Source organism: Pteropus medius, unplaced genomic scaffold, assembly GCF_902729225.1.
Source record: "Pteropus medius unplaced genomic scaffold, Ma_sr-lr_union100, whole genome shotgun sequence".
In the NCBI taxonomy this organism is placed as follows: domain Eukaryota; kingdom Metazoa; phylum Chordata; class Mammalia; order Chiroptera; family Pteropodidae; genus Pteropus; species Pteropus medius.
In genome coordinates this window covers 5,617,961-5,643,006 of record NW_024350325.1, presented here as the reverse complement: position 1 = coordinate 5,643,006, position 25,046 = coordinate 5,617,961, and the positions used below count along the sequence as shown (strand labels likewise).

At 37.1% G+C, this 25,046-nt stretch overlaps 1 protein-coding gene across 1 annotated transcript in view; it reads right to left on the bottom strand.

Annotated features, from left to right (window-relative positions):
* The window catches only part of LRCH1 (leucine rich repeats and calponin homology domain containing 1), a 179,489-nt gene that overhangs the window by 90,586 nt on the left and 63,857 nt on the right, over positions 1 to 25,046 (bottom strand). The window contains exon 2 of the mRNA XM_039839339.1: positions 1,880 to 2,024. Within this exon, the coding sequence (XP_039695273.1) occupies positions 1,880 to 2,024 (145 nt within the window). The remainder of the gene's footprint in view (positions 1 to 1,879; positions 2,025 to 25,046) is intronic.

Below are 25,046 nucleotides of genomic sequence, written 5' to 3'. Positions count from 1 at the left end.
AATTATAGGCAGAAAACAAAGTTTAAAAAGTTGGGTGCTTAAAGATCTCTTTATTTCTTTCTCCTTTCCATTATCTAGGAATTCATCACAAACTCTGTTTACAATATACCCCACAGTTCCTCTTCAGCTATCATCAGTTTCAATGACTTCTCTCTGTTCTTGCTCTAAAGAATCTGAGATTTATACTCCCTATATTCTTTCTTCTTATCATCTGAATATAGCAATATTACTTACTATCAATTAGGCTCAACATGAAAATGATCATATCAAAACCAATTTTATTAATGCTTTTAAAGCATAATATAAATTTTAAGATTAGGTTACCTAGAAGTTATAGGATTTTATAGTTTCTACCATCCAAGAAGAAAAATGTCACCTACATCCAAAAGTTTTTCAGTGCAAATGGGCTTAATATAACAATACAAAGTTAAATTTCTTGTTGCACGCAGGACTGATAGAGGTGAAAATGTCACAGCAGGACAGGAGTAGGTAAGTAAAGTAAACGAACCAATATGTTCTTGGAATATTTCCCCTACCTGGGTTTGGACATCTAGATGTCTTAAGGAGTTGGTGAACCAAAATCTATAGACACCACTATACTGGCTCCATCAGGCAATTCCAAGATAATTAACATTCTGCTAAAGCAGAAACGGCTTGATCTGTTCTTATGCAAGGAAACTCAAAATGGTCAGTGAACAAAAAACCAGGACAAATGAAAGTTAGATAGATTATTTAGATTATCCTAACAGTAACCTACATCTTATTTACCAAAAAGAAGTCAAGGCCACTTAAAAACATATTTAGGATTTTTTCACTCCCAAGGAAGAAGCTATGCACTCCTAATGCAATAGAAACCTATTCTTGACTGCAAAGAAAGCAGCTGAAGGCCCCTAATTCTCAGTGGTCAATCAAAAAAAAAAAAAAAAAAAAAAAAACTAAAAATTAACTGACATTATTATCTATCATAAATTAATGCTATACTTGATTCATTGGAAATTTTGCACTTCAAAGTTCAGCACATTTGTTATACAGCACAAACCTTGCTAATCAGGTGCTATCTTTTGCATACCAAGATAATGTGACTGACATGAGTGAAGGCTACGCTTGGGCTTGAATTTTGGAATCTTATTTTTATAGTATAGATAGATTTGATAAAACATCTACTTCTCTCTCCTGACCTCCTAAATGTGAGTAAATGATTTAGGAGACAAAGAGCCAAAATCTAGCCAGCGCAGTTGACAAGTCACAGCAGCAAAATCTAAAACCCCTAAAACAGCTGATTTTCTTAACTTCAGGGCTACGCAGGGGCATTAATTAGTTTCACTGTATTGTGCATAATCAGAGAGTGACCCATCCTCAGCAAAAACTGTCTTAATTTAATGGGCTACAAAGACAGCAAACTTCCTGTCTTCCTGGAGTTGCTCAGTGCTCCTCCTGAACTTTCTCAGGTGGCCTAAAGTGAACAGGCTCAATTAGTACTAGGCAGCAAATCCAATGGTACCAATAACTCCCAAAGACCATCCCAACACCCAAGTTCTTTTTTATTTCCTTTAGCCCTCCTCCTCCAAAATCTACCTTAATACCTGAAGGCAATATATCAACAAACTTCTAAGCACCAAAGAGACAAAAAGTATAAATGATGCCATATAAATTATTTTTAAAAAAACAAAAATATCTTGTCATATTGACATTCAGAAAAGTCTAGCACACAAAAAAAACCAATATTAATGGCGCTACGAATGTATTATAAAAGATATTTCTTAAAATGATCTTTGTGTGATTTACTTCGAAGGGTGAGCAATAATTACAAAGAGAAAAAAATTAAGAAATAAAAGCATATTTTTATTGACTTTTATTACAACCTTTATAGTTAACCTACCTTAAGTTTAAGTAGGTCAGCATCTGCAGATTAACGATGGCCTCAGGAATGACTTTGATACAATTATGATATAGATTAAGAACTTCCAGTGATACAAAATGGCACAATTCCATTGGAACTTCAACCAGTCTGTTTTTAGATAAGTCTATGAAAAAAACAAAAAACAAAAAACTTTGTCAATAAACCTTCAACACAATCCAGTATAATTTTATTAAATATCATACCTTTTTCTTACCATGTTTTAAAATAAACACTATAACCTACATTTAAATCAACATTATCATTTTTTGCACCACTGTTAATATGGTGTTGTGATTTCCATTTCTTAGCATATTAGCACAAGTCACATGGAAAAGCAAAAATACTGCTGAAATAGTTTTAGCTCTTTAAAATAATCTGTAAATTCAGGCCAGGTATAAGGGAGACTAAATCAGTATTTACTTGTAACTTTATCTAAAAAGTATTTCAAAGTCATTATCCCCTAGACAAGTATGTAAAGCTGTATCCTTTAATATATCTGAATACATATATTTGCCTCAACATTTAACTCAATTTTGCATTTGTAACATGTGCTGGAATATGTCTTTATATCCTCCGCAAGCAAAAACACAAAAGATGCTAAACAAATATTTCGTTCACTAGGATTACTGAATGTCTATGATGTACAAGAACGAGATAAATCTGTTGTATCCGTTAAAGACCAACACGGTGTTTGCTGTGTGACCTGCAGTAAAACTGGGCTCTCTTGGCAAATTACACTAAAGATGATAATAATGGTCTACAGAGCAATGTAAACACACATTAAGGTTTATAATATCACAATCTCAACAGTAAAATTATAGAACAGTCCTTAATGTCTAAATCTTGGAATGGGAGACATGACTGTCAAATACCATCAAACACTGAATATAAGAAAAGAGCCACCGCTCTCAAAAACAATAACTCAACAATAACAGATGGCCTCACCCTTGATTAGGAGGATACTCAATCAGTATGAATTGAAGATGTCTGGTAAATAATATACACACTTAAAGAACCATACTGCATACCCCACCCCCCCAAAAAAAACCATAGAGAACTTTTTAAATAAGTAAATACTGTAATGCAATAAAAATCAAAGAGCTACCTTCCTGACTGTCCTTCCAACAAACAAATTCACAAATAAACAAAAAGAGGCCTAGATGGCTTCAGAGGGGAATTTTAAAGAATTCTAAAGAAACAATTCTGATACTATTTTAACTATTTCAAACCATGATAAAAGAAGGAAAGTTTCCAAACTCTTATTTAAACAGTAAGGTATAATATAAATATCATCACACAACAAAGAAAGTACATAAAAGGGATACTACAAATGAGTCATCCTTCTAAGTGCTGATGTTAACTCCTAAATTAAAAACTTAGCAAACAGAATTGAAAACTACATAAAAAGATTAGCATACTATGAATAAGTAGGATTTACTCTAGGAGTATAAGAATTTTGTCTTGTTTAAGCAATTTACCATATAAATAGAGTAAAAGTCAAAGGACACATGATCATCTCTATAGATACTTAAAAGTTATTTGATAAAATACTCTATTCATTCATTTTTAAAAACAATTTTATTGAAGCATAGCTTATATATCCTAAAACTGACTTATTTCAAGTGCCAATCAATAACATCTAGTAATTTTACCAAATAGTGCATTCGTCACCATAAATCAGTTTTGGAACACTTATATTCATTCTTAATGCAATTGTTTAAAAAAATAGTTGAATATTTCCTTACATAATTTACACAGGAGAAAGAGAATAAGAGAGAGAGTATGCTTTCATTTATTGCTAAATCATGAACGACTGTTAACATGAAAGTCAAGAGAAGCTATCTCTACTACTATTTACTATTGTTCAGGAAGTACTAGCCAATGACGTGGGAAAAGAAAATAAAGAAAAAAACAAAATTGGAAAGGAAAAGACACAACTATTATTACTTACAGATAATCTGATTGTTTTCCTGGAAAATCCAAAAATATCAACAGAAAAATTATTACAAATGTAAAAAGGTACGAGGTAGAAAATTAATATACTGAACCGATAGTCTTAACACATACACACACACAAATCAGCAAAACAACAGAAGAGTTCTAATTTATTAGAGAGTAAAACATCTAGACAATCTTAAGACATATGCAAAGTTTACAGGAAGAAAATGTCACAAAAAAAGTTAAAACACAAGATAGTTAAAAGATATTTTATCATTATAAAAAGAAGACAATATCAAAAAGGTGTCAATTTAAGCTATATGATTTGATACACTGCCAATTAAAAAAAAAATAGTACTTCTAGTATATATTTTTAAAAATCTGTTTAGGTTATTATACAAGTTGATTCTACAGTTCACATGGTAAAATAACAATTAAATATTAGCATGGTATCTCTCAAAAAAGAGGAGCTCTGAGGGGAACCAGCTCTCTTAGATGTTAAAAACATCACGAAGCAGTGTGGTAGGCAGATGGGAAGGTCAATGGAACAAATTACGAAACTGGGAAATAGGTCAAAGATATATAAACACATGGAAATGAAGTATGCAATAAAAGTGGCATTTCAAATCAACTGGAAAAAGATATGATATGATAAGGTCAGTAAACAGTTTGAGAAAACTGGATAGCCATCTGAGACAGCCAAAAAAAGTACGGCAATCTTACTTCACCTCAATAAATTCTAGATGAATCAAATGATTAATTGTAAAAAGTGTAGCCATTACAGCACTGAAACAACACATAGGAAGTCTGTGTTTACAATCTATAAATGGCATAAAGCAAGACTGATAAAAATCTGATACATTAAAAACAAAATTTATTGCATTTTAAAACAAAAACTGCACTCCCCCCCCCAAAAAAAATGACAATCAAGGAATGAGGGGCAGGGTGAGAAGCCCTACAATTCTTAAACACAATAGTCTAATTTTTATATATATATAAAAAGTTTCTACAATCAATAATAACAAGAAAAAACAAATAAATGAAAAGAAATATGAACAGACGGCTCACAGAAAAGGCTCTTAAGTTTATGAAAAAATGATCACCTCACTCAAATTAGAGCAATGCAAATTATAACTACATGAGAAAGTATTTTTCACCTACTAGACTAGTAAATATCAAAAAGTTTGATAAACATATTGTAATTACTGAGGATATGATGATGTAAATGAAGGATATTTTAGCAAAATCTATCAAAATTACAAATGTACATACACTTTGACCTAGCATTCTGTTTCATCTACAGATAAAATCATACATGTTTTAAATATAGTTTGAAATAGCACAAGACAGAAAGCTAGTTAAATATCAGTGGAGATCTAGTTATATATTACTATGATATTAATAAATATAAATAAAACAAAATTAAATCAATAAATATGAATATAATATTAATAATACATCATGTAATGGAATGTGATCTTAAACATTATATTCCACAATAGAATGCTAATACTATGCAGCCATTAAAATAAATGAAGGAGCTTTATATGTGCTGATATGGAACAATCAATCTCCAAGATGTATTGTCATTTTTTTAAAAAGCCAGGTACAGGGCAGTGTATACAGTACTTGTGCTTTTATATGAATATTTACATAATTGTTAAAGTTTAAACAAATTATCTCTGGAATGCTACACGAGAAACTGGTTAAAGTGCTTCTTTCTGGGGAGAGGATTTCTTGCTGGGAAGACAGAGTGGGAGGGAGATCCCCCACTGTAGATCCTTTTGTACTTTTACGAATTTGAACGGATTGCTCATGTGAATATATATATAGATAGATTATATAGGTATATGTATTATATATAATAATTTCTGTACATATATATGTAAATATATATAGATCTCCTTTTTTAAAGAACTTCCCACCAGCATTCTTATTCTTTCTCTACATAAATAATTTCATTTCATTTAAAAAGAAAGCTAGAAGGCCATAGAAAATTGTGAAGTCCCACATACTAAATTAAGGGAAATACTGAGGCAAGCTTCCTTTCATGAATATTTTGAACCTAAACAGACAAAAAATTCTATAAGTTTATTGCATTAGTTCCTCCTAAAACTCTTTACAAGACATGGCAATCTTCATGTGGTATAATGCTGGAAATTTGCCCAGAACACTTAATGCATGTGGTTTCCTTCAGGTTTGATTCAAAGAAAATTCCACCAAGATTCCAGTTTACATTCAAAACTTCACCTTTCCTGAAAATAGTTAGAACTCTACTATCAAATTATATGTTTCAATAATTATTTTAAGTAATAAAAACGTTTTTATTAGTTTCAGTATCACTAATACTTTTTAAACCAAAAAATATAGTGCTTTTGTAGAAATACTGTTACATAACTACAAGCCTTTTAAAAGATAATAGGACATCAAACTTAATCATAGAAACCACTCCAATCTGAGAGCAGAAGACCAGTTCTAAATCCACAAGCACCTGAGATATTTGAGAAAGTCACTCAATTTTCTAAGTCCCTGTTTCCAAATAGGTAAAATTAGAGTACATGCGACTGGATGAATTCTAACATTCTTTTCAGATCTAAGATTTCTGTGAGTAAGTAAAAAGTATTTGGAATTCAAGTATTTTCTGTCAAAAGTATTCAGAATCTAAGTGATTATGTTTCATCATAATAATCAATAGCAACAGTTAAATATCATAAAAAGTTATAAAGTATAAACCAACATAATATTGGCACATCCTTTTAATGAATTTATCATTTCATTGTAGAACCTATATTCTATCATATAATCTGAATTTTAGAAGTGCTCTGTTTTCAAACTTGGAGAAAATGTAATAATAGGAGAAAAAAATTGTAAAATAGCTCACAAATTAAGCTAATATTCAATTCTGAGATAAACTTACTGATAGCATCATTATTAACAATTTACCAGAAAACAATGCTTGAATAACATTCTAATTAGTATGTGAGTCTGATATTTTCATTACTATTTACAATACAGATTTTATTTACTCTCCCCCACCATCTCCAGATTTGAGGGGAAACTTTCGCCCTTTTCCTTCCCCTGTAATTTCCTCCCTAGTAGTCTAACTTGGATCCAGAAGCAGGAGCTATACTAAGTTCTGGTCAGAGCTTCTGAAGAGATGGGAGTAGTCCCGCCTGCTGAGAGGAAAAGAAAGCGCACCTAGTAAAACCTTAATTTTCTCTTCATTTTAAATTGTTTATCTGATCTCTCCTATTTAAACCTTTGTTTTTAATTGTGCTATTCTATATGTATTTTTTCAAGAATCCTTTTATTGAAAGAGGTCAGGCTACACATCATAAATAAAGTTAAAAGGTGTGAACAGCAGGGATCTGTTATGCCTGAGCCTACCTTGCTAGCCAAATAAACAGACCTTCATGTCTGCTGAGTTGGTGAGACTTTACCTTGCACTGTGCCCCCATTGTTCAGGTGTGTGTTTCAATTTCTACATGAAAAGTGAAGTAACTGTATTACAAAATCTACACATAGCTTACTCTTTCAATGCCTATATAAAAGCAGTTGCCTAGATCAGCATTGTTCAAATAAAAACAGATCTGAAAAACAAAACAAAAGTTTTCCTTTCTTATTTGTTTAGGTTAATTACCCAGATGATGAATTGCTGCTGTATTCATCAACATACACTAAGTACATGGTTTCTGCAGAAATGAAAACAAATATGCCTACTTTCAAGGAAGTTATCACTTGAAAGGTGAAATGAGGCAAACCCAGAGTGAATCATAAGGCAGAATGTTCTAATTATGCTTTTTAAAAAAGTATAAATAAAGAGCTAAAATCCAGTTGGGTAAATAACGTCATCATCCACTGAGCAGTTTCATCATGCCAACCACTACATGTGGAGTTTTGTCTCATTTAAACCACGACAGGGAGCAGTATTACCACCAATCTAAAGATGAGGAAACTAGGCTCAGAGAGTTTACATCAGGGGTCCCCATCCCCTGGGCTGCAGACCAGTACCATTCTGGGGCTTGTTAGGAACCAGGCCATACAGCACAGGTTGAACTGTGGGTGAGCTAGCGAAGCTTCATCTGTATTTGCAACTGCTCCTCAGCACTAGCATCACCACCTCAGCTCCACTTCAGATCATTAGGCATTAGATTTTATAGGAGCACTGGTCTCTAGTGCCAAAAAGGTTGGAGACCGCTGGCTTATGTGACTTGCCCAAATTCACAGAGGTAAGTCATTTTATTCACAATTAAGAGTGAGACATACCGTAAGGCCTGAATGAATTCTCTACACGCGACCACATCATGGAATAATGGCCAGCAAGACCATGATGCGTTCTGCAGCTAGATTACTAGGAAGATATAGCAATTAAATCTTTACTGAATCTTTATTTGTCCAAAATGCAATCAAAGTAAAGTCATCATGTTCTGTGCATAGACCCAGAGAGTAAGAATGTTATAAACACTATGTTCAAGAAAGAAAGTACTGAAAACATGTCAGCTGATGGGCTAAATACTGGGCTATAGGAAGCTTGGTAAGTAGAAACTTTGGCTTAAATTGCTAATTATGCCAACTTTACATAAGCCCTCTGTTTCATGGAAGCATCAGAATGGGTTTTTAAACACATGACTTACTCTTCCCTACTTGTCTGTGAGTATCATTTAATTCTCAATTAACTTTATTATTAGAAGAGAGAAAGAGGGTACAAAAAATGGGCATGTTTGCTTTTCTATGCTTTACTTAGGCTAATGTAGAAATCACCTTGTACCTTTGAGCATCCACTAACCCACTATGGGAAAGAAGCCCAGATGGTCAAGAGAAGTCAGTCTGGATTAAGATGTTTTGACTTTCATAAACCAGAGTAGATAACACAATTACAAACAGTAAAAAAAAAAAAAATGACATACCAATTTGCTCAAAATTTTTTGTTAGCTGAAAGCAAAGAAATAAAACAAGATCCAGTCCATCTCTCTAAAACATAAAAAATAAGAAGATAAAGAGGAGAAAGTCAGATCTATAGGACTTAGCTGTAATTAAAGACGGCTGTAAGGGAACAGGCTGCTCACAACGCGCACACTCTAAGCGTCCCTCACGCAGCCTTGGAAAGGCGGATGGAGCCCAGGCAGGAGCTCTTACACAGAAAGAGGTATTAACAAACTGGCTTATGAGTGACTTTCCTAAATAAAACATCTGCCTAGTATTTCTCGATCTTGTTGGAGTCACTTGGAAAGTTTTTACAAATCCCGAAGCCTGGGGCCCACAGCCATAAATTTTAGGGTGTGACTTGGGCATCACGGTTCCCTGTATTCTAAGGGAAATCTTGGGTGAGTAGATGATCCAACCTCTCAGCTTTCCCTATAAAAACTCACCAACAAGTGGCAAGTGGTGGGGCCCCGCAGGGGTCTGATTGGGAAGCCAGGCCAGTACCTCATCATGCGTCCTGAGAAAGGAAATCTGTGCCAACCCAGAGCTAACCGATTCGATTCTTCTAATTTTATCTTCAACTTTTTGTTGCAATCAGAGCAACAAAACATCTGATCTGGAATGGAGTTTTACATATTATAAATTGGTTATGATCATAAAAAAATTACGCTTTTTCCTTATTGAATTCTCAGCATAACCTAGTGAGGCAGGTGCTATTATTAATTCCCAGTTACATGCGGGCACTAAGGCCCAGAGAAGTTAGATAACTTGCCTGAGGACACAGAGCAACTGTAACCACAGAACTAGCTCAAAATGGTCCTATCCTGTTTGATCAGGTCCTGAGTTGTTTTTCAGGAAGAGCATACCAGGACCACAGGTCATGTAGCCAAATCATGCGCAGAGGGGAGAACTTTGACCTCTAGCTGTACCTGGAACCAAAGTCTTGCATCCCAGTTCCCCAACACACACACACACACACACACACACACACACACACACACACACACACACACACACAGACCCAAGGACCAGGACCTAACGGAACTTGAACACCAAAACCTTTCAGGAGCTGGGGGTTGCCGTCTAGAAAGATCCGTGTTGGACCCTTTTACCATAAATGGCCAAGTTCTAGGTCCTCCAATTAAAACTTGTCCCACCAGCACTTCTGCATACCTGTTCCCCCCTCGCCCCTTAAAGACCCTTGACGTGGTCCAGCAAACAAGATGGATGTGAGGCACCATTAAGGCTCCCATCTTCTCGGTTGGGGCCTTCTCAATCAGTAAACCTTACCTTACTCCAAACCCTAATGTTCTGAGTTTTGGCCTTTAAAACATGGGGTATACAAACTTTGGTTCTGTAACACTACTAAGTGTCAGAGGCAAGAATTTAAACCAGTAGATATGACACCAAAGCTCTACTCTGAAGCATTATTGATTCAGGGAATCCAGGGGAAATCAGTTGCTCTCATGGGTATCTTTTGTTAAAAAAAAAAAAAAAAAGGCAAACCATTTCAGATGCCTCGTCTGGAGGCATTACATGATCCCAGAGCTCTGTACTAAAAGCGACTTTTGACCAGGTCCCTAATATTTTCTCCAGAAAGAGCATGTGTCATTGGAACCTTCTACCCACTCCAAGCTAGACACTGTCCTTCCTTGCTGCAAACCCATCCTGGGGCCTAGCCCTGCCCTGGGGAGTGGGTACACCACGGTTCTGTGCAAATACAGCTGGCAGCAAACCAGAACCCAGAACCAGGTCCTGCTGTGTCTGCTTGAAATAAAAGTGCAGCCAGAAATAAAACAATAAATTTTGCCATGGCCAAAACAAGCTCAGCAAATCCTTAAAATAAAGTAGCCAAATGAATAAAAATAAGCAGGGGAAGGTAGAAAAACAGTCAATGGAATCTCGTGTGCAGTCAGCACCACTGAAGGCGCAATGTTGTTTTTGTATAAAAAAGGAAAGTGGTGCCTCCGGAGGAAATGGATGAGGCCTGGCTCTCCAGCAACAACATCCTGAGTTATTGGCCACCACAGTCACAGAACAGAAGTGCTGACAGACCAGGACAGCTGGGACGCTCATCTGCAACATCTTGCCTTCTGGTCAGAAGGCCTAATCTTGCAAGTCAAAATCATGCAGTTTCAGCAAGACCAAATGATATATTTTTTAAGCTGAACTATAAATGTGTTATCATGGAAGTTTAATTGTAGAATATTAGCACTAATCATGATCTCTCAATAATTGGACAAAATAGGTATCCTCCACATGTAAATCTAAACCCCAGACCCACCAACAAGAAGATGGACCTGCTGTTCCCCTAATAGTGAAGAGACACGCTCTGTGCCTGGCCATCTCCATCCTCTTGCTTGGTCCCTCCTGGGAGCACTGTTCAGAGATAATCCTTAGGTGAAAGGATGGTCTGGGGCCACTTGCTCAGTCTGTACAACCCATATCTCTCTTGACCCAAAAAGCCAGAAGTCCCCTCTAGAAGGATCTCAGTTATGTCTCTCTGTCCCTCCTGAACTCTCCCATCTGCTCCTCAATGTCTCCAGCATCTGACTGTCCCCACTTCAACTCCTCTCTTGGCACAGTTACCCCATCCAGCCCCGTATATCCTGGGCTGGGGTGGCGGGGAGCACTCCAGGACACCTGCACATCTGGAAATGCACTGGAGGAGGAGGTGCTGCTCCAGGCAGTGAGGCAGAGCCCAAAGGCTGATTCAACCATCAGACACTTCAGGGTTAAACAGGTGGATTCCTAAAAGTTTTCAGTGAGTCAGTCAAAATAGCAAGCTACAAGTCTTAAGAGATCAACAACCTCAATAATCATGTCAAACAGTAGAGATTGGTTAAATAATTCCTCAAACATAAATGGAGGCTTCCCTGACCACCTACTTAAAATGTCAGCATAGCCATCTGAACCTCTTTATTGTCTGGCATTTTCTTTTTTCCTTAGCACTTAGATAACCTCTAACATAGCATCCAATTTGTTCATGTATTATTGTTGTTAATTTTCTCTCTCTCCCTACCAGAATGTAAGTTCTATGAAGATTGGGATCTTTGCATTTTTCCCTGGTATACAGTAAGAGCTTAATATATATCTGTTGAATGAATGTAGTAAGAAAGTAGGTTCTTAGGTCAGAAGCTTGAGTTCAAATCCTGGTCCCACCATTTAGCTGTGTGCTCTTGTAATTAATTACTTAATTTCTCTATGCCTCGGTTTCTTTACCTGTAATATTATAACAATAATAAAATAAAATAATAATAATAATAATAATAATAATAATAATAATACCAGCCCCACTGAACTATTGAAAAGATTAAATGAGATGATACAGATAAAATCCTTACAGCAGTGCCTGGCATAGACTGAAGCATTCACTATGTTAGCTAATGCTGGGTTCTGAATATCTGCAGCAAAAAATCAGGCCTGGGCTGGGAAGGAGCTTCAAATTCAACTGACAAGCATGTGAACCACATCATACACACAAATGCCTCATGACAGCAACAAATTATAGATGGAAGAATTTGAAATAAATAATTCTGTATTATGGAAAAATAAGTTAGTTCGAAGGTTTCCCTTTCCAAGGCTTAAGGAGGAAATAAGAAATAGAAATTAGTTTTGATAAAGGCCAAAAAGTATATAATGATAGAGTATACTCTTGTCCAGGTGATTTTATTAGCAGGTGATAACTATAAGGACACAAAGCACCAAAGAGGAAATTATGTGTAGGTGGCTTTTACTGAACACATTCATTTATAGAAATGTTGACAGCAAAAATTGATTACTTTATCATACCTCTCCTATCCCAAGAGCTGCAAAGAATAAAATTTTCAGACAAACATAGATGTGGGAGAAAAAAATCCTTGTCCCAAAGTATAATCATTTTACTTGAAATGTTGAAGAACAATCAGACCGGTGAGAAACCAAGTATGACTCGGAGAGCTGGAGAACTCAGGTTTATTATGCTGGTGGTCCCAAAAGAGCTAGCACTCTGAAGATCTGGGCCCTGAGCTCAGTGGCAACCTTGCTTTTATAGGGCTTCCTTGGCATGGGCCAATTGGTTAATTTGTCCTCAGGCAGTTATGGACCTTGGAAGTTGCTATGGGTTACATATAGGCAGTCAGAGAGCCCGAGATTTTCAGACAGGAACTCAGGCAATACATCTGTTATCTAGACAGAACAAGCAAAAGGAAGGATGAGTCTTTAGTTAATTTCAAGGTCACCCTGCCCTTCAGCCTATACGGCAAGCATATCCACAGAAGCCGAACAAAGAGCTGATTATAAAGTTAGCCTTTTGAATGGAAAATTCCTCTTCAAAAGAACCTCTAAAAGCCTCACTTAGAGGCTTTTTACTCTTAAACACAATTCTAAGAAATGCAATATCTTTTTCCATCCCCTTCCTTTTAGTCTGTGTGTGTCTTTTAATCTGAAGTGAGTCTCTTGTAGGCAGCATATGTAGGGGTCTTGTTTTCTTATGTATTCAGCCAGTCTATCTTTTGGTTGGAGCACTTAATTCTTTTCTATTTGAGGTACTTGTTGTTAGGAATGTAGTTGTTACCATTCTTTATTCCTGTTTTTGATACATGTTTTTTCTTCTTAAAGATGTCCCTCCAACATTTCCTGTAATTCTGGATGGTGGTGATAAATTCCTTTAGCTTATATTTGTCTGGGAAGCTCTTTATCTGTCCTTCAACTCTAAATGATAGCTTTGCTGGATAAAGTAGATCTTGGGTCTTCATCACGTCGAGTATTTTGTGCCAAGCCCTTCTGTCCTGAAGAGTTTCTTTGGAGAAATCAGCTGCCAGTCTTATGCGTGTTCCTTTGTAGGTAACTATCTGTTTGTTGTTGTTGTTGTTGTTGTTGTTGTTGTTCCTCTATTCCTTAATTTATTCTTCTATTTATAAGCCTTTCAAAAACTATCTAAAATAAATATATGTAAATACAAACAAATACTGAAATTATAAAGGTGGGTATAAAAAGCTCAAATTCGTTCCATTTCCCATTTTTCTATTTTCGTTTTAAATTTAAATTTCACATTTAAAATTTTAATTTTTGTACATAATTCTATAAATTATAAGCATTACAAATGCAACTATTTCTTGACCTACAACTTTATCTTTAAAACGAACTTAAAATACATGTGTTTATCAAATTGGTGTACTAACTAGACACACAATTCCCCTTCCCTCATTTCAGAGGACCACTATCACCTCTTGTAGCATCTTTTTTCTTTGTATTTATCACAATATTTTTAGATAATTTATTTTTTCTTCTTTTCTCATGAATCATCCATTTATCTATTGATCACAAAGGTTTAATCATCTGCTGTTTCTCCTTCTTTCTTCCAACGTAGTTATTGCATAATTTTAGTTAGGTAATAGGTTTTAAATTAACATGTTATGACTGCGCTAAACCAAGTAGTGTTCTGCAAGTATGTTTCCTTTCTTTAAAACATTCTTTTTTGTATTCTGGTGTGATAGTGCCCTTTTTAGTGATGTTGTTTGCTTACTTGCTTGCTTGGTTTTCTGTATTTCTATTTCCAATTCCTCTTAAATGCTCCAATAAATTTTGCTCCAATAAATTTTGCAGTTTACCAAAATTATTCCAATGTTCAGACATCAGATTTTTATCAACTCCCTTCTTGTTCCCATGGGCCTTTCTCCCAGATTTTCTGAGCTTTATATTCCAAAACTTTTGTTAATTTTTCAATTTCTTTTAAGAACATTTTATAACATTTTCCAAAAGATTTTCCTTTTTTTTCTCTTTTTAAATAGTATCCTATTCTTTCTATCTAGATTCAATCTTGTCTCCATGGAGATATTGGTAACAGAAGAGTCATTTTGCTTCCTGCAAACCTTTGTTAATGATCATTTTTCAGTTGTTCTATTTATTTATTTATTCATTCATTCATTTAATTAATTTATTTATTTATATTATTTTTTTTATGGTGACATTGGTTAATGAAATTTAATAAGTTTCAGCTATACACTTTAACAGTAAGGCATATATGTATATATTTATGCTGTGTGTTCACCTCCCATAGTTAGGTTTCTTTCTGTCACCACATATTTGACCCCTTTTACCCCATCTACCTCCCCCTTCCTCCTTCCCCCTACCCTCTGGTATAACTATCTATTTTTCTCTTGCTGATTTTAATAATCTTTCTTTGTATTTAACCTTTGGCATTTTAATTATATGTGTCTTGGTGTGGGCCTCTTTGGATCCCTGATTTTGGGAATTCTCTGAGCTTCCTGGGGTTATGTCCATTTCCTTCATCAGGTTAGGGGAGTTTTACATCATTATTTCTTCAAACAGCTGTTCAACATCTTGATTTTCTTTGGGTACACTGATCAGATGGATATTTGGATCCCTAATAGTGTCCCATATGCTCCTTAAATTATTTTTATAGACTTGTTATTTTTTCTCTTGCCATTCTGATTGGGTGCCCTTGGCTTTCCCATCCTCTAGATAGGTCATTTGATCCCTTTCTTTATTCACTTTGTTTATTCCATTTACTATACTTCTCATCTCAGATAATGTGTTCTTCATTTTAGACTGGTTCCCATTTCCATTTTTATGTTTTTTATCTCTTTGTTGAATTTATCTACACTTCCCAAAAGATTATTGAGCATCTTTATAACCAGTGTTTTGAACTCTGCATCTGTTAGATTACTTGACTCCATTGTATCTGGATATCTGTTCTGTTCTCTCATATGGCTTCTGCTTCTTTGTCTTCCCATTTTGGCTGCCTTTCCGTGTCTGTTTCTATATACTAAGCAAAGCTCCTAAGTCTCCCAGTCTTATCAGTGTGGATTTGTGAAGTAGGTGTCCAGGGGCACAGTCCTGAAAGGGTTTAGCAGCAGGCCAAATTTAGCCCAAGCTTCTGCCCCTCCGGAGCCACCTGTTAAGATTCCACAAACAATCCACAGATGCTGTACTTATAGTTGCCTCAAAAGGCCACACCAGAAAACGAGGCTGCCTCCAGTGTGAGTCTCAGCAAGGAGCACCTGACTCGCTGAGGACATACCTGGATGTGGCTTGGGTGGGGCCGCGAGTTGGGGGAGGCGGGGTTTCAGGGAATCCTCTGGGTGGAGCGACCTCTGTTACCTAGTTTGATGATGTCACAGCTATGGCAACACTGTGTCCATGCACTGGGAGCAGGGAAGGCTCCACAAGGAACAATACTCCAGCACTTCTGTACAAAGAGAGTCTCCCTGGTGCCTCCTGTGTGCAGCCAAATCAGCACTGGTGCTCAGAATGAGCAGGTCGTCATCACTAAAGTCCGCTTGTGGACACAGCCCCTTTAAGAGGTGTCTGCCACTGCTGTAGCCTGCATCTCACTCAGACACTCGAGACCAGGCAGCCCCGTGTCCTCGCCCTACCTCGTCCTACCTTCTGCCACTGCAGGGTGATTTCTTGGATTTCTCCCTAGTTGTATGGCTTGTTCATCTAGATCTCAGGTGATTTTTCCTTGTTGCTGTTCCTTGTTTCCATCGCAACTTTGCTTTGGTTGCCAGAGGGATAAACAGAGCCTCTATCATCTACACCACTTTTTTACCTCCTCCCTTACCAGTGATATTTTTAAGTAGACATGACTACTGAAATCTAAAGCCAGTATTTATATTTTATATTTAATTTCATATTTAATATGCATAATAAAAATTTTCTGTGAGTCTACTTGAAAATCCATAGTTATTTTCTTGTACATCATGGAAATACTATATATTTTTTTACCACTAATGACATTTTATGTGTATAAAAATGTTCAGAGCAGCTGAAATTATGATTTCGTCCATATATCCTTCTCTAGAAATAAGGTATGTTGTTTTGGGGAATAAGTTCAGCTTTATTTTTTGGATAAAATGAAAACTCGAAATTTTATATGAAGCCTATAGTTTTAAGAGAAGAAAATGGACAATTAACTATGCTTTTCTGACTGGCAAAGCTTCTTCTCTACAGAGTCATTCAAAGAATACTTATTGTTCACCCACCATGTGCCAGGAATAGTTCTGAGCAGCAGGCAAAGAGCACTGAGTACTGGCAAAATCTCTGCCCTCCGGAGTTTACCTTCTAGTGGAGTGACCTAAATAAAACTAATAGGTAAAATATATAGCATGTTAGATGGCGGGGGGTGAGGGTGGGCCCACAGGCTAGAGAGAAAAATAAAGAAGAAAAAGGATTAAGAAGTATGAAGAAAGAGACAGCAATTTTAAATGGGGTGATCAAGAGAATTCACAAATAAATGGCCTCTGGAGTGAAGAGCTGAGGAAGAGAGGAAGTCACAGGAACATGTGAGGGGACAGGCCCCTCCCCCACAGTAAACAGCAAATGGAAAAGCCCTAAGGTGGGAGCCCAGTGACATACAACAGGAACTCAGGGAAGCTTGTGTGGCTCCAGCAGAGGGTGAGACAATATGAAACTAAGACCAGTGAGGCTATGGGGCAACAGATCACGTAGGGCTTTAAACTACAGTAAAGATTTGATACTTACTAGCTACTGGATGGTGTTGAGCAGGGTGTAGCTAACCTCATAAAAGGCTCTTACTAGATGTTGTATTGAAACTAGCTTGCAAGAAAAAAAAACACAGACGGGCAGAAAGAGCAGTGAGGAGGCTACTACAATAATCCAGGCAAGATAAGATCATGGGTAGGCCTGAGTGGTAGGGTGGAAGTGATGAGAAGTGGTCGGATTCAGGTTATATCTTCTGAAAGTAGAACTAATCGAATCTGCTGATTGGATATGAGTTTAAGAGGAAAAGAGTAGCCAAATACGACTTCGAATGTTGGCTTCAGGAAGTGAAAGAAGTTATCCTGAGATGTGGAAGCCTGCAAGTCAATATTCAAACAGGTGTTAAAGGCATTATAAATAAATAAACAAGATGACCCTCTCCTGGTCACTTCAAAGCTTGCCCTATGTTAAATTTTATGATCCATGCTTTAGAAATGAATATTCTTTTAGTTATACTTAGGGCCATTATCAATTCCTAAAACAACAAAAATATTATGGGCTAAACTACCAAGGTAATTGAGAAGTCTGACTCCTTCCAGAAATAATTCCTCAGGCATTTTTTTTTTCTTAGCCCAAAAATAGGAAACAAAGAGTGAACTGTCTACCAAGTGCCTGGTTTTCCAATTTTTAAAGTTCGCATTTAGCTAGGGCAGCATTGATAAGAAAGACATTTTTGTGATGGTGACTGAATACAGTATATTCCACTGTGGGAACATGGATTTTAAAGCTAGAAATAGTTTATTTGTTTCAGATTATTTCTGCATCATTTTTATAGATCTAGTTGGACACTTCTTGCTGACCTAAAAAGTAATAAGACCGTTGATAATAAAATAAAACTGTTTCTCATTATCACTTACTAGAAACTATAATAAAAATGTGGTTTATCTAAATTATTTAAGAAAATATATATAACTGGATTATTATTTTCAAACACATTTCTAGATGATTTAAATGTAAACAAAACACTTATTCTCTTCAGACTTCTCAATATGGTCACACAATTTACTCATCTAGGGTTCATGAATAACAAATAATTGTGGCTTGCATTTTTTTTAAGTAAGGGCTTTCATCTGGAGTTCTGAAAGAGATGATGTTCATGGAATATATTCAGAAATCTCTTTAGACCTCTTGTATTATGCTTTAGACTTGAAGACACACTAGCTTTTACCTTTTTGTTACTAATTGTTTTGCAAACAGTATGAAATCCAAATCCTAGAAATTTTTCCCCCCCCGAAGTTCAACCTGCATGTTAGTCCCATGCTACAGTGGACACAAAAACAATCCAGAATTATCCCAGTATTTGCAAATGAGAATTCTCTAGAATTCACATTCTGATTCAGCAGGCAATAATTGCCACCAGGTATGCATTCGTATACAAGCACCATACATATGGCACCCGCTCATCAATGGTTCCTAACCAGCAAATGCAGGCTTGTTGATACTATAAGTCATCATGGCTACTAACCATTACTGAACACTCACTGTGTCCTGGGCATGCCAAGTATGCTCTATGGATTAGCAATCTCATAAAAGTTTAATGAGCATGTTATCCCCACTTGCAGATGAAGAAACTGAGAAACAGAGAGGTAAAATAATTTGACCTATAACACCCAGCTAAAAAGTGGGACAGTTGTAAATGTACTTAATGCCACTGAATTGTACACCAAAACATGTTTAAAATGGCAAATTCTACTTTATGTATGTTTTACCACAATAAAAAAATCATTTAAAATCATTAAAAAAATAAGTAGCTAGATCCAAACCTGAGTCTTTACACCAAAATTAATACCAGGCAGATAAAAATGTAACAGTAAAACAAAACAGTAAAATAACTAGAAAAAAAAATCGGTGAAAAGCTGGGATTCAAACCTAAATAATCTAGCTTCAGAGTCCATGCCACATGCTAATGATCTTCCACAGATTGCTATTTTATGGGTAGAAACTACCCAAAGTGTTATTTTATAGACAATACTCCTCACCATCCTCAAATTAAGTCTCACAGTAACTCAATAGCACTGCAGAGCTCGCTGGAAAAGCTGGAAAAGATGCACTGGGCACGCCCGCCTGCTGAACACGTGAGGGACGAACCCCAAGACAAAGCTGGCACCCAGATAGCCTCAAAATTGCCAGAAGTTGTTCGCGGTAGACACAGTCACTATCAGTAAGCATTCCAAGGGGGCAGCAGGCCAACCTCACTCCAGAACCCACTTTTGGAGCCTATAGTTGAGGGGGAAGTGTTTGCTATGGAAAGGATGCAGAAAATAATCACATTTGAGTTTAAGAAACCACATGCATACAGCAGAGAACAAACAAAATTACAGTTTTTCAAAATACCTCAGAGTTGAAAGCTTGCGAAAAGCCTCAAATCTTTATTGCCGATCTAAAATAAGAGTTCAGAGAGAAGAAGGAGGGGGCATCCCAATGCTGAGGTCTCCTAGTGGCCTGCAGACAGAAGATTCCCAGCTTCAAGAGCACAGTTTCTGCGGGAGGCAGACGCCAGGGGGAAGGGGAACTGCAGAAAACCAGGGAAGACTAGATCTCCCCGAAGCCTGCAGTTCCAGAGGGAAGAGTTTCTAAACGCCTTCTGTAAATGACTGCCCACCTCGTTTACTTTACCATCTTTCATATATTAAATGATTAGTAGTTTCCCACTATTGTTCTGAATATCAGTTTAACTGCATTTTCAAAGGGAAGTAAAGTCAAAATGCCCCTCTCCTCAAACATTGAAAACCTCAATGCTGAGTGTAATTTCCACTTAACCAACAATGCAATCCTCTCCCTGTCCCAATTTCTTAATGAATTCAAAAGCTTGGCAGAGAACAATTGAAAGAGAAACAGAACTGACTGCTGGGTGGAGGTCATGGCAAAATACCTTTAGATTCAGATGACCCTGATTTATGAAAGCCATAAGTCCAATCTTAAGAAATCTAAATAATCAATGGCATTCTTGGATCAGTTTGCTGAGGAAATAGTAATAATTAATAGGAATAACCTTCATGAATTTTGTAAACTAGGACCACAAGGAGAATGTCCATTTTTATAGCGTATAATCAACTGTCATTGGTAGGAAGAGAACAATATTGTTGCCCCATCTGCTTTCTACCCACTAAGTACGCTCCAGGGACCCACGTCCTAGATAAGCTCTGAGATTTTCCATATGGCCATTATCATCAATTTTCAATAAGCATTAATTGAGTCAGTGGCAAGAATATTAGAGAGAGAGAGAACAACAGTTGCCTTGTGGTTCCAAGAACAAGGTTCATGGACATCACAATTATCATCCTCACGAGCCCTAAGAAATCGCTTTGTTTCTTTCCCTTGTCCAGAATTCTCCCTCGGCCCCACTCTCCTTCGGTACCTTCACACCACCATCTCCACTTATTCCAATCCCGTCCACCAATTCTTTAAAGACCTGCTTGATTGCCACCCACTAGGAGACACCCTTGCTCCATCCAGGTTCAGGGGATGTCTACCTTTCCTAACTCCTCCTGCAGGGTGGCCCAGGTGTGGAATTCTCACTCAAATAATCCTTACAGTGTGGTCAGTGTCTCTTCAAAGTAATGGGCATGAAGAGTGAGTTATCCTGAGGACGTGACATGGGACACAAATTCCAGCCTGCATTGCTGGCTCCGAATTCATATATCTGCTCCCATTTCCCCGTATTTCTCATTCTTTTCCCTGTTACATCTTATTCTACCAGGCCCCCTCCTCCTCCTCATTGTCATAGACCAGAGAGGCAGAGATCGTCTCCCAGCTCGCCCAGCAGAGCTTTCCATGAGGTCCAGAGCTCACTGAGTACCCAAGTCTGGGTCCTGAGGATGGTGGGAAGCTTGGTGAGAACAGAATTGAGGTCAAGTTACAAAGGAGCCCCAGTCAAGAGCCCATGGACATCTTCAGCCAGCTGTTCCTCCTCATTTCAAACATGTCTTGAACCATGCAGTTAGCAGCACTAACGGTGTTTATTTTTATTTTTGTCTGGCTCACAGAACACAAAATGCATTTCCATAAAACTAGTGTGGAAGTTAAAAACAAAAATTAAAAAGATGTAAAAAATAAAAGAGAGAAATGGGCTCCAGACTAGGGAAAGTTGTCTTTTTCCCCCCAGAAATGATTCTATCCTGGTCTCATCACTTGCTTTTCTATTCATTGATTTTGCCCCAAGTTCTAAACCGTTGAGAAGCTCTATACTTTGCCCTCGGCCATTTTCCATGATTTTTATAACTTACCAGGAAGGTGGCATTAAAATTCTTGGGAAAAGTTCTCTGTGAATCTTTATTTAGTGGGCTACTGTCAAATTCAGAATGAATAATAAATTCGAAATAATTTTTCAAAATTACTCTATGGGTAATACAATAGGTATATTCAGTGATATTTAGTAGCAGCAGTAGTACAACATGCTGTCTTGCTACACGACATTTTCTGTCATGTGAATCAGACTGGTAATAGAATTGACTGTAGCATAGTGCAGGGGTCATGCTGGTTCACACATGATTTGCCCTACACATCACTGCCTGGTTCCTCCAAGTAAGAGCAGCAGGACATACATGTATATAGTGAAACACCAGAATCCACTGTGCTCATTCCCCTCACAATATGAGTCTGTTGGATCCCGTGTCATAGACGTGCCCTCCGCACAATTCACTTTGCAAGATTCTCACAGAGCTTTCTGCATTTCTCCGTCTCCCAATACTCACCAGCCTCATATCCTTCCTCACATCCCCATCAATCAGCTGAACAATTTTTAATAAGTTAAAGTCATATTTACCAAAACGTATCTGTATGCAGTAGGAATTTAATGTCTTCTGAACCATGTTACTGTTTTTATTGTTTCTGTTAGTTCTCTGGTTGCAAAGGAGCTAGCAAAAACAATAAAATGAATTTCCATATGATTAGTGTGGCCGGCCAGTTCAGAGTGGTCAGCCCCAACCCTGCATTTCCTATGAGCCGTGTTCTTCTGAATACATGACTTTGAAGAATGTGAGGTTTCCAGGAACGCATATACCAAGTTATATCAGAGACACCTATAACGGTAATTTAGGACATGGAAATAGAGAAAAAGAGAATATAATGGGATACCTCAGGGATATTCATGAGTCCAAAAACTACAAATGAAAAAGAAAACCTAGAAAGAAGGAATTACAGTTAGCTCTTTAAAATATGCTACTGCCATAGATCAACAATCATGAACCACATCTAGCCAAGAAAAGCATCCTTCTTGATCTTTACCATCCAAGTGTATGTGTGTGTGTGAGTGTGTGTGTGCATGCACATGCACTGAAGTGGGGTGGATCATGATTGAAAAAGGGGAAGAGGGGAGAAAAAGACTGGAAAAATGGTAGGAAATGTGGTGACCTAATAATACAATAAAACCCTGGACAAAGTCCCCACCTCTGCCTCTTCTGTGCTACGGGGGCTTGAATAAGTCATTCAATCCTCGGGGCCTTACTTTCCCCATCTATCAAATAAAAATCCAGCCTTATCTAAAACTCTATGATACTCAGCAAAAGAAAATGGTTAGAAAGAAAACCGTCCCTTCTCCCAACCTTAATTCCCAGGAAGATGGAGGACTCTGCTTTCATCACATTTACAAACACCATCATACACAAATGTACACCAATGCTTAAGACTAAAATGTGACTATCAAATTTCGCACATGTACATATACTTTCGGACATGGGTCAATTGGGTTCGACTGAATTCTTCTGATTGGCCAAGAGATCACTGTAAATGCCAGAACCAAAATTCAAAATTAAGTCTGTCCAACTCCAAGTCCAAATCCACACTACCTAAATAAAAGATGTATGAGGAATATGAAAACTCCCAACCATTCCTCACACATTAATTTGAGGAACGCATTAACGGAAAACACTGCCTTGTGTTTATCTCATTTATAATAAAACAGGAAGTCAGGATATTATGATCACTTTCATTTTTGTTTTTGTTTTGGGGAGGTTTTCTTTCTTTTGCATAAACCCACTGGTAGAGAAAGATAATGAAAAAAGACAAAGAAAACAAGGATGGCTGTTTATTTGATACATGTATCACATATGTCCTCCTTCCCCTCTGGTCTTTAAATTTAACTAAAATAGAAGGGATCGTAGCCTCAGCGCAAATTTTATTATGAGCCACCATGCCATCTATGGTCACTAATAGTGTAATATAACCACAGGGGCTACGCTTTAGAAACAGCTGCTACCGTCAATCACTGCACATGAAAAGGGCTAAAACTGATCTAATGAAAATCGAGTCTAATATTACCTAGTTTGCACATTCTATGTCATTACCAAGGTTCCCAGGCTTAAAATACAATTAAATAGAAACTAATCAACACACTAATCAACAAAGAGGATCTACTTCACAACTTCTTGAATTACCCAGAAAATTACTGATACAGGACTGCCTGTTAAGCAGAGTGGACAACATAAAATGATGAATAATTATCAAAATATCACTTTATAAGTTCATAGCCCATTTCCCAATTGCAATTTAACTCAATCCGATCCATATTGATAAAATGCTCACTCTGTGTCAGGGGCTATCCAATAGTATATTAAAATAATAGAGTACAGCTTGGCAGCGATTATCTTGAGATGACCCCCATTTTCAATATGATATAATATGGTCATTGTCACACTTCAGAAATAAAACCTTCCATATTCTATATACAGTTATCGCCCATCCATCCTTCCATCTATCCATCCATCACTCATCCAACAAATACTTTTTGTGCCTGTGCTAGGCCCAGGGGATTTAAAGATAGAAAGTCACTGCTTCTCCCCTCTTAGGTATTTCCAGTCCAATGATGTAAAAGACTTGAAAAGTTGGAATTAACCATAATAGTGTGGTAATTTTAAGACATGTCCTCCACTGTATAGCCATGTTCACATTTATAGCAGCATTATTCATAACAGTTGAAAGATGGAAGCAACCCAAGTACCCATCAACATGTGAAGGGGAAAACAAAAAATGGTATATTTTGGAATGGAATATAACATGGACTGGAATATTATTCAGCCTTAAAAAGAAAATTCTAACAAATTCTAACACGTGCTACGACTTGGATGAACCCTGAGGATGTTATGCTAAGTAATATAAGACTGACACAGAAAAACAAGTACTATATGATTTCACCTATAGGAAGTAAATAGAGTAGTCAAATTCATAGAAACAGAAAGCAGAATGGTGATTGCCAAGGGCTGGGGGGATGGGAAAATGGGGAGTTAGTGTTTAATGAGTAAAGAGTTTCAGTTTTTCAAGATAAAAAGAGTTCTGTGGCTGGATAGTGGTGATGGTTGCAAAATAATGTAAATGTACTTAATGTCACTGAACTTTAGACTTAAAAATGGTTAAGATAGTATATTCTATGTTCTGTGTATTTTACCACGATTAAAAATAAAAATAAAAATAACATGTCCCCCAATTCTATGACAATCCGCCTATCAAGAGGTCGATGTAACTCCTTCCAAGTGAGCAGGGCAGGCCTTTGAACAGAAGGCAACAAAAGTGACTGTGGGTGACTTTCAAGTCTAGACAGGTTCTGCCGGTCTCCCTTGGGACACCTATTCCAGAAGCCTTCAGCCACCATGGAAGAAGTCCAGCTCCCTGGGACTGATATGTGGAGAAATGACATAGAATAGAGAGAGCTGCCGCAGGAGCCCCAGCAGTTCCAGTCCTCAGCTATACAACTCTTCCAGGCCCCAGCACCAGACCTGTGAGCAAAGACACCTCTGAGATGAATGGCCAGCCCCCTCTGACTGCAACCTCATGAGAGTCTCAGCCA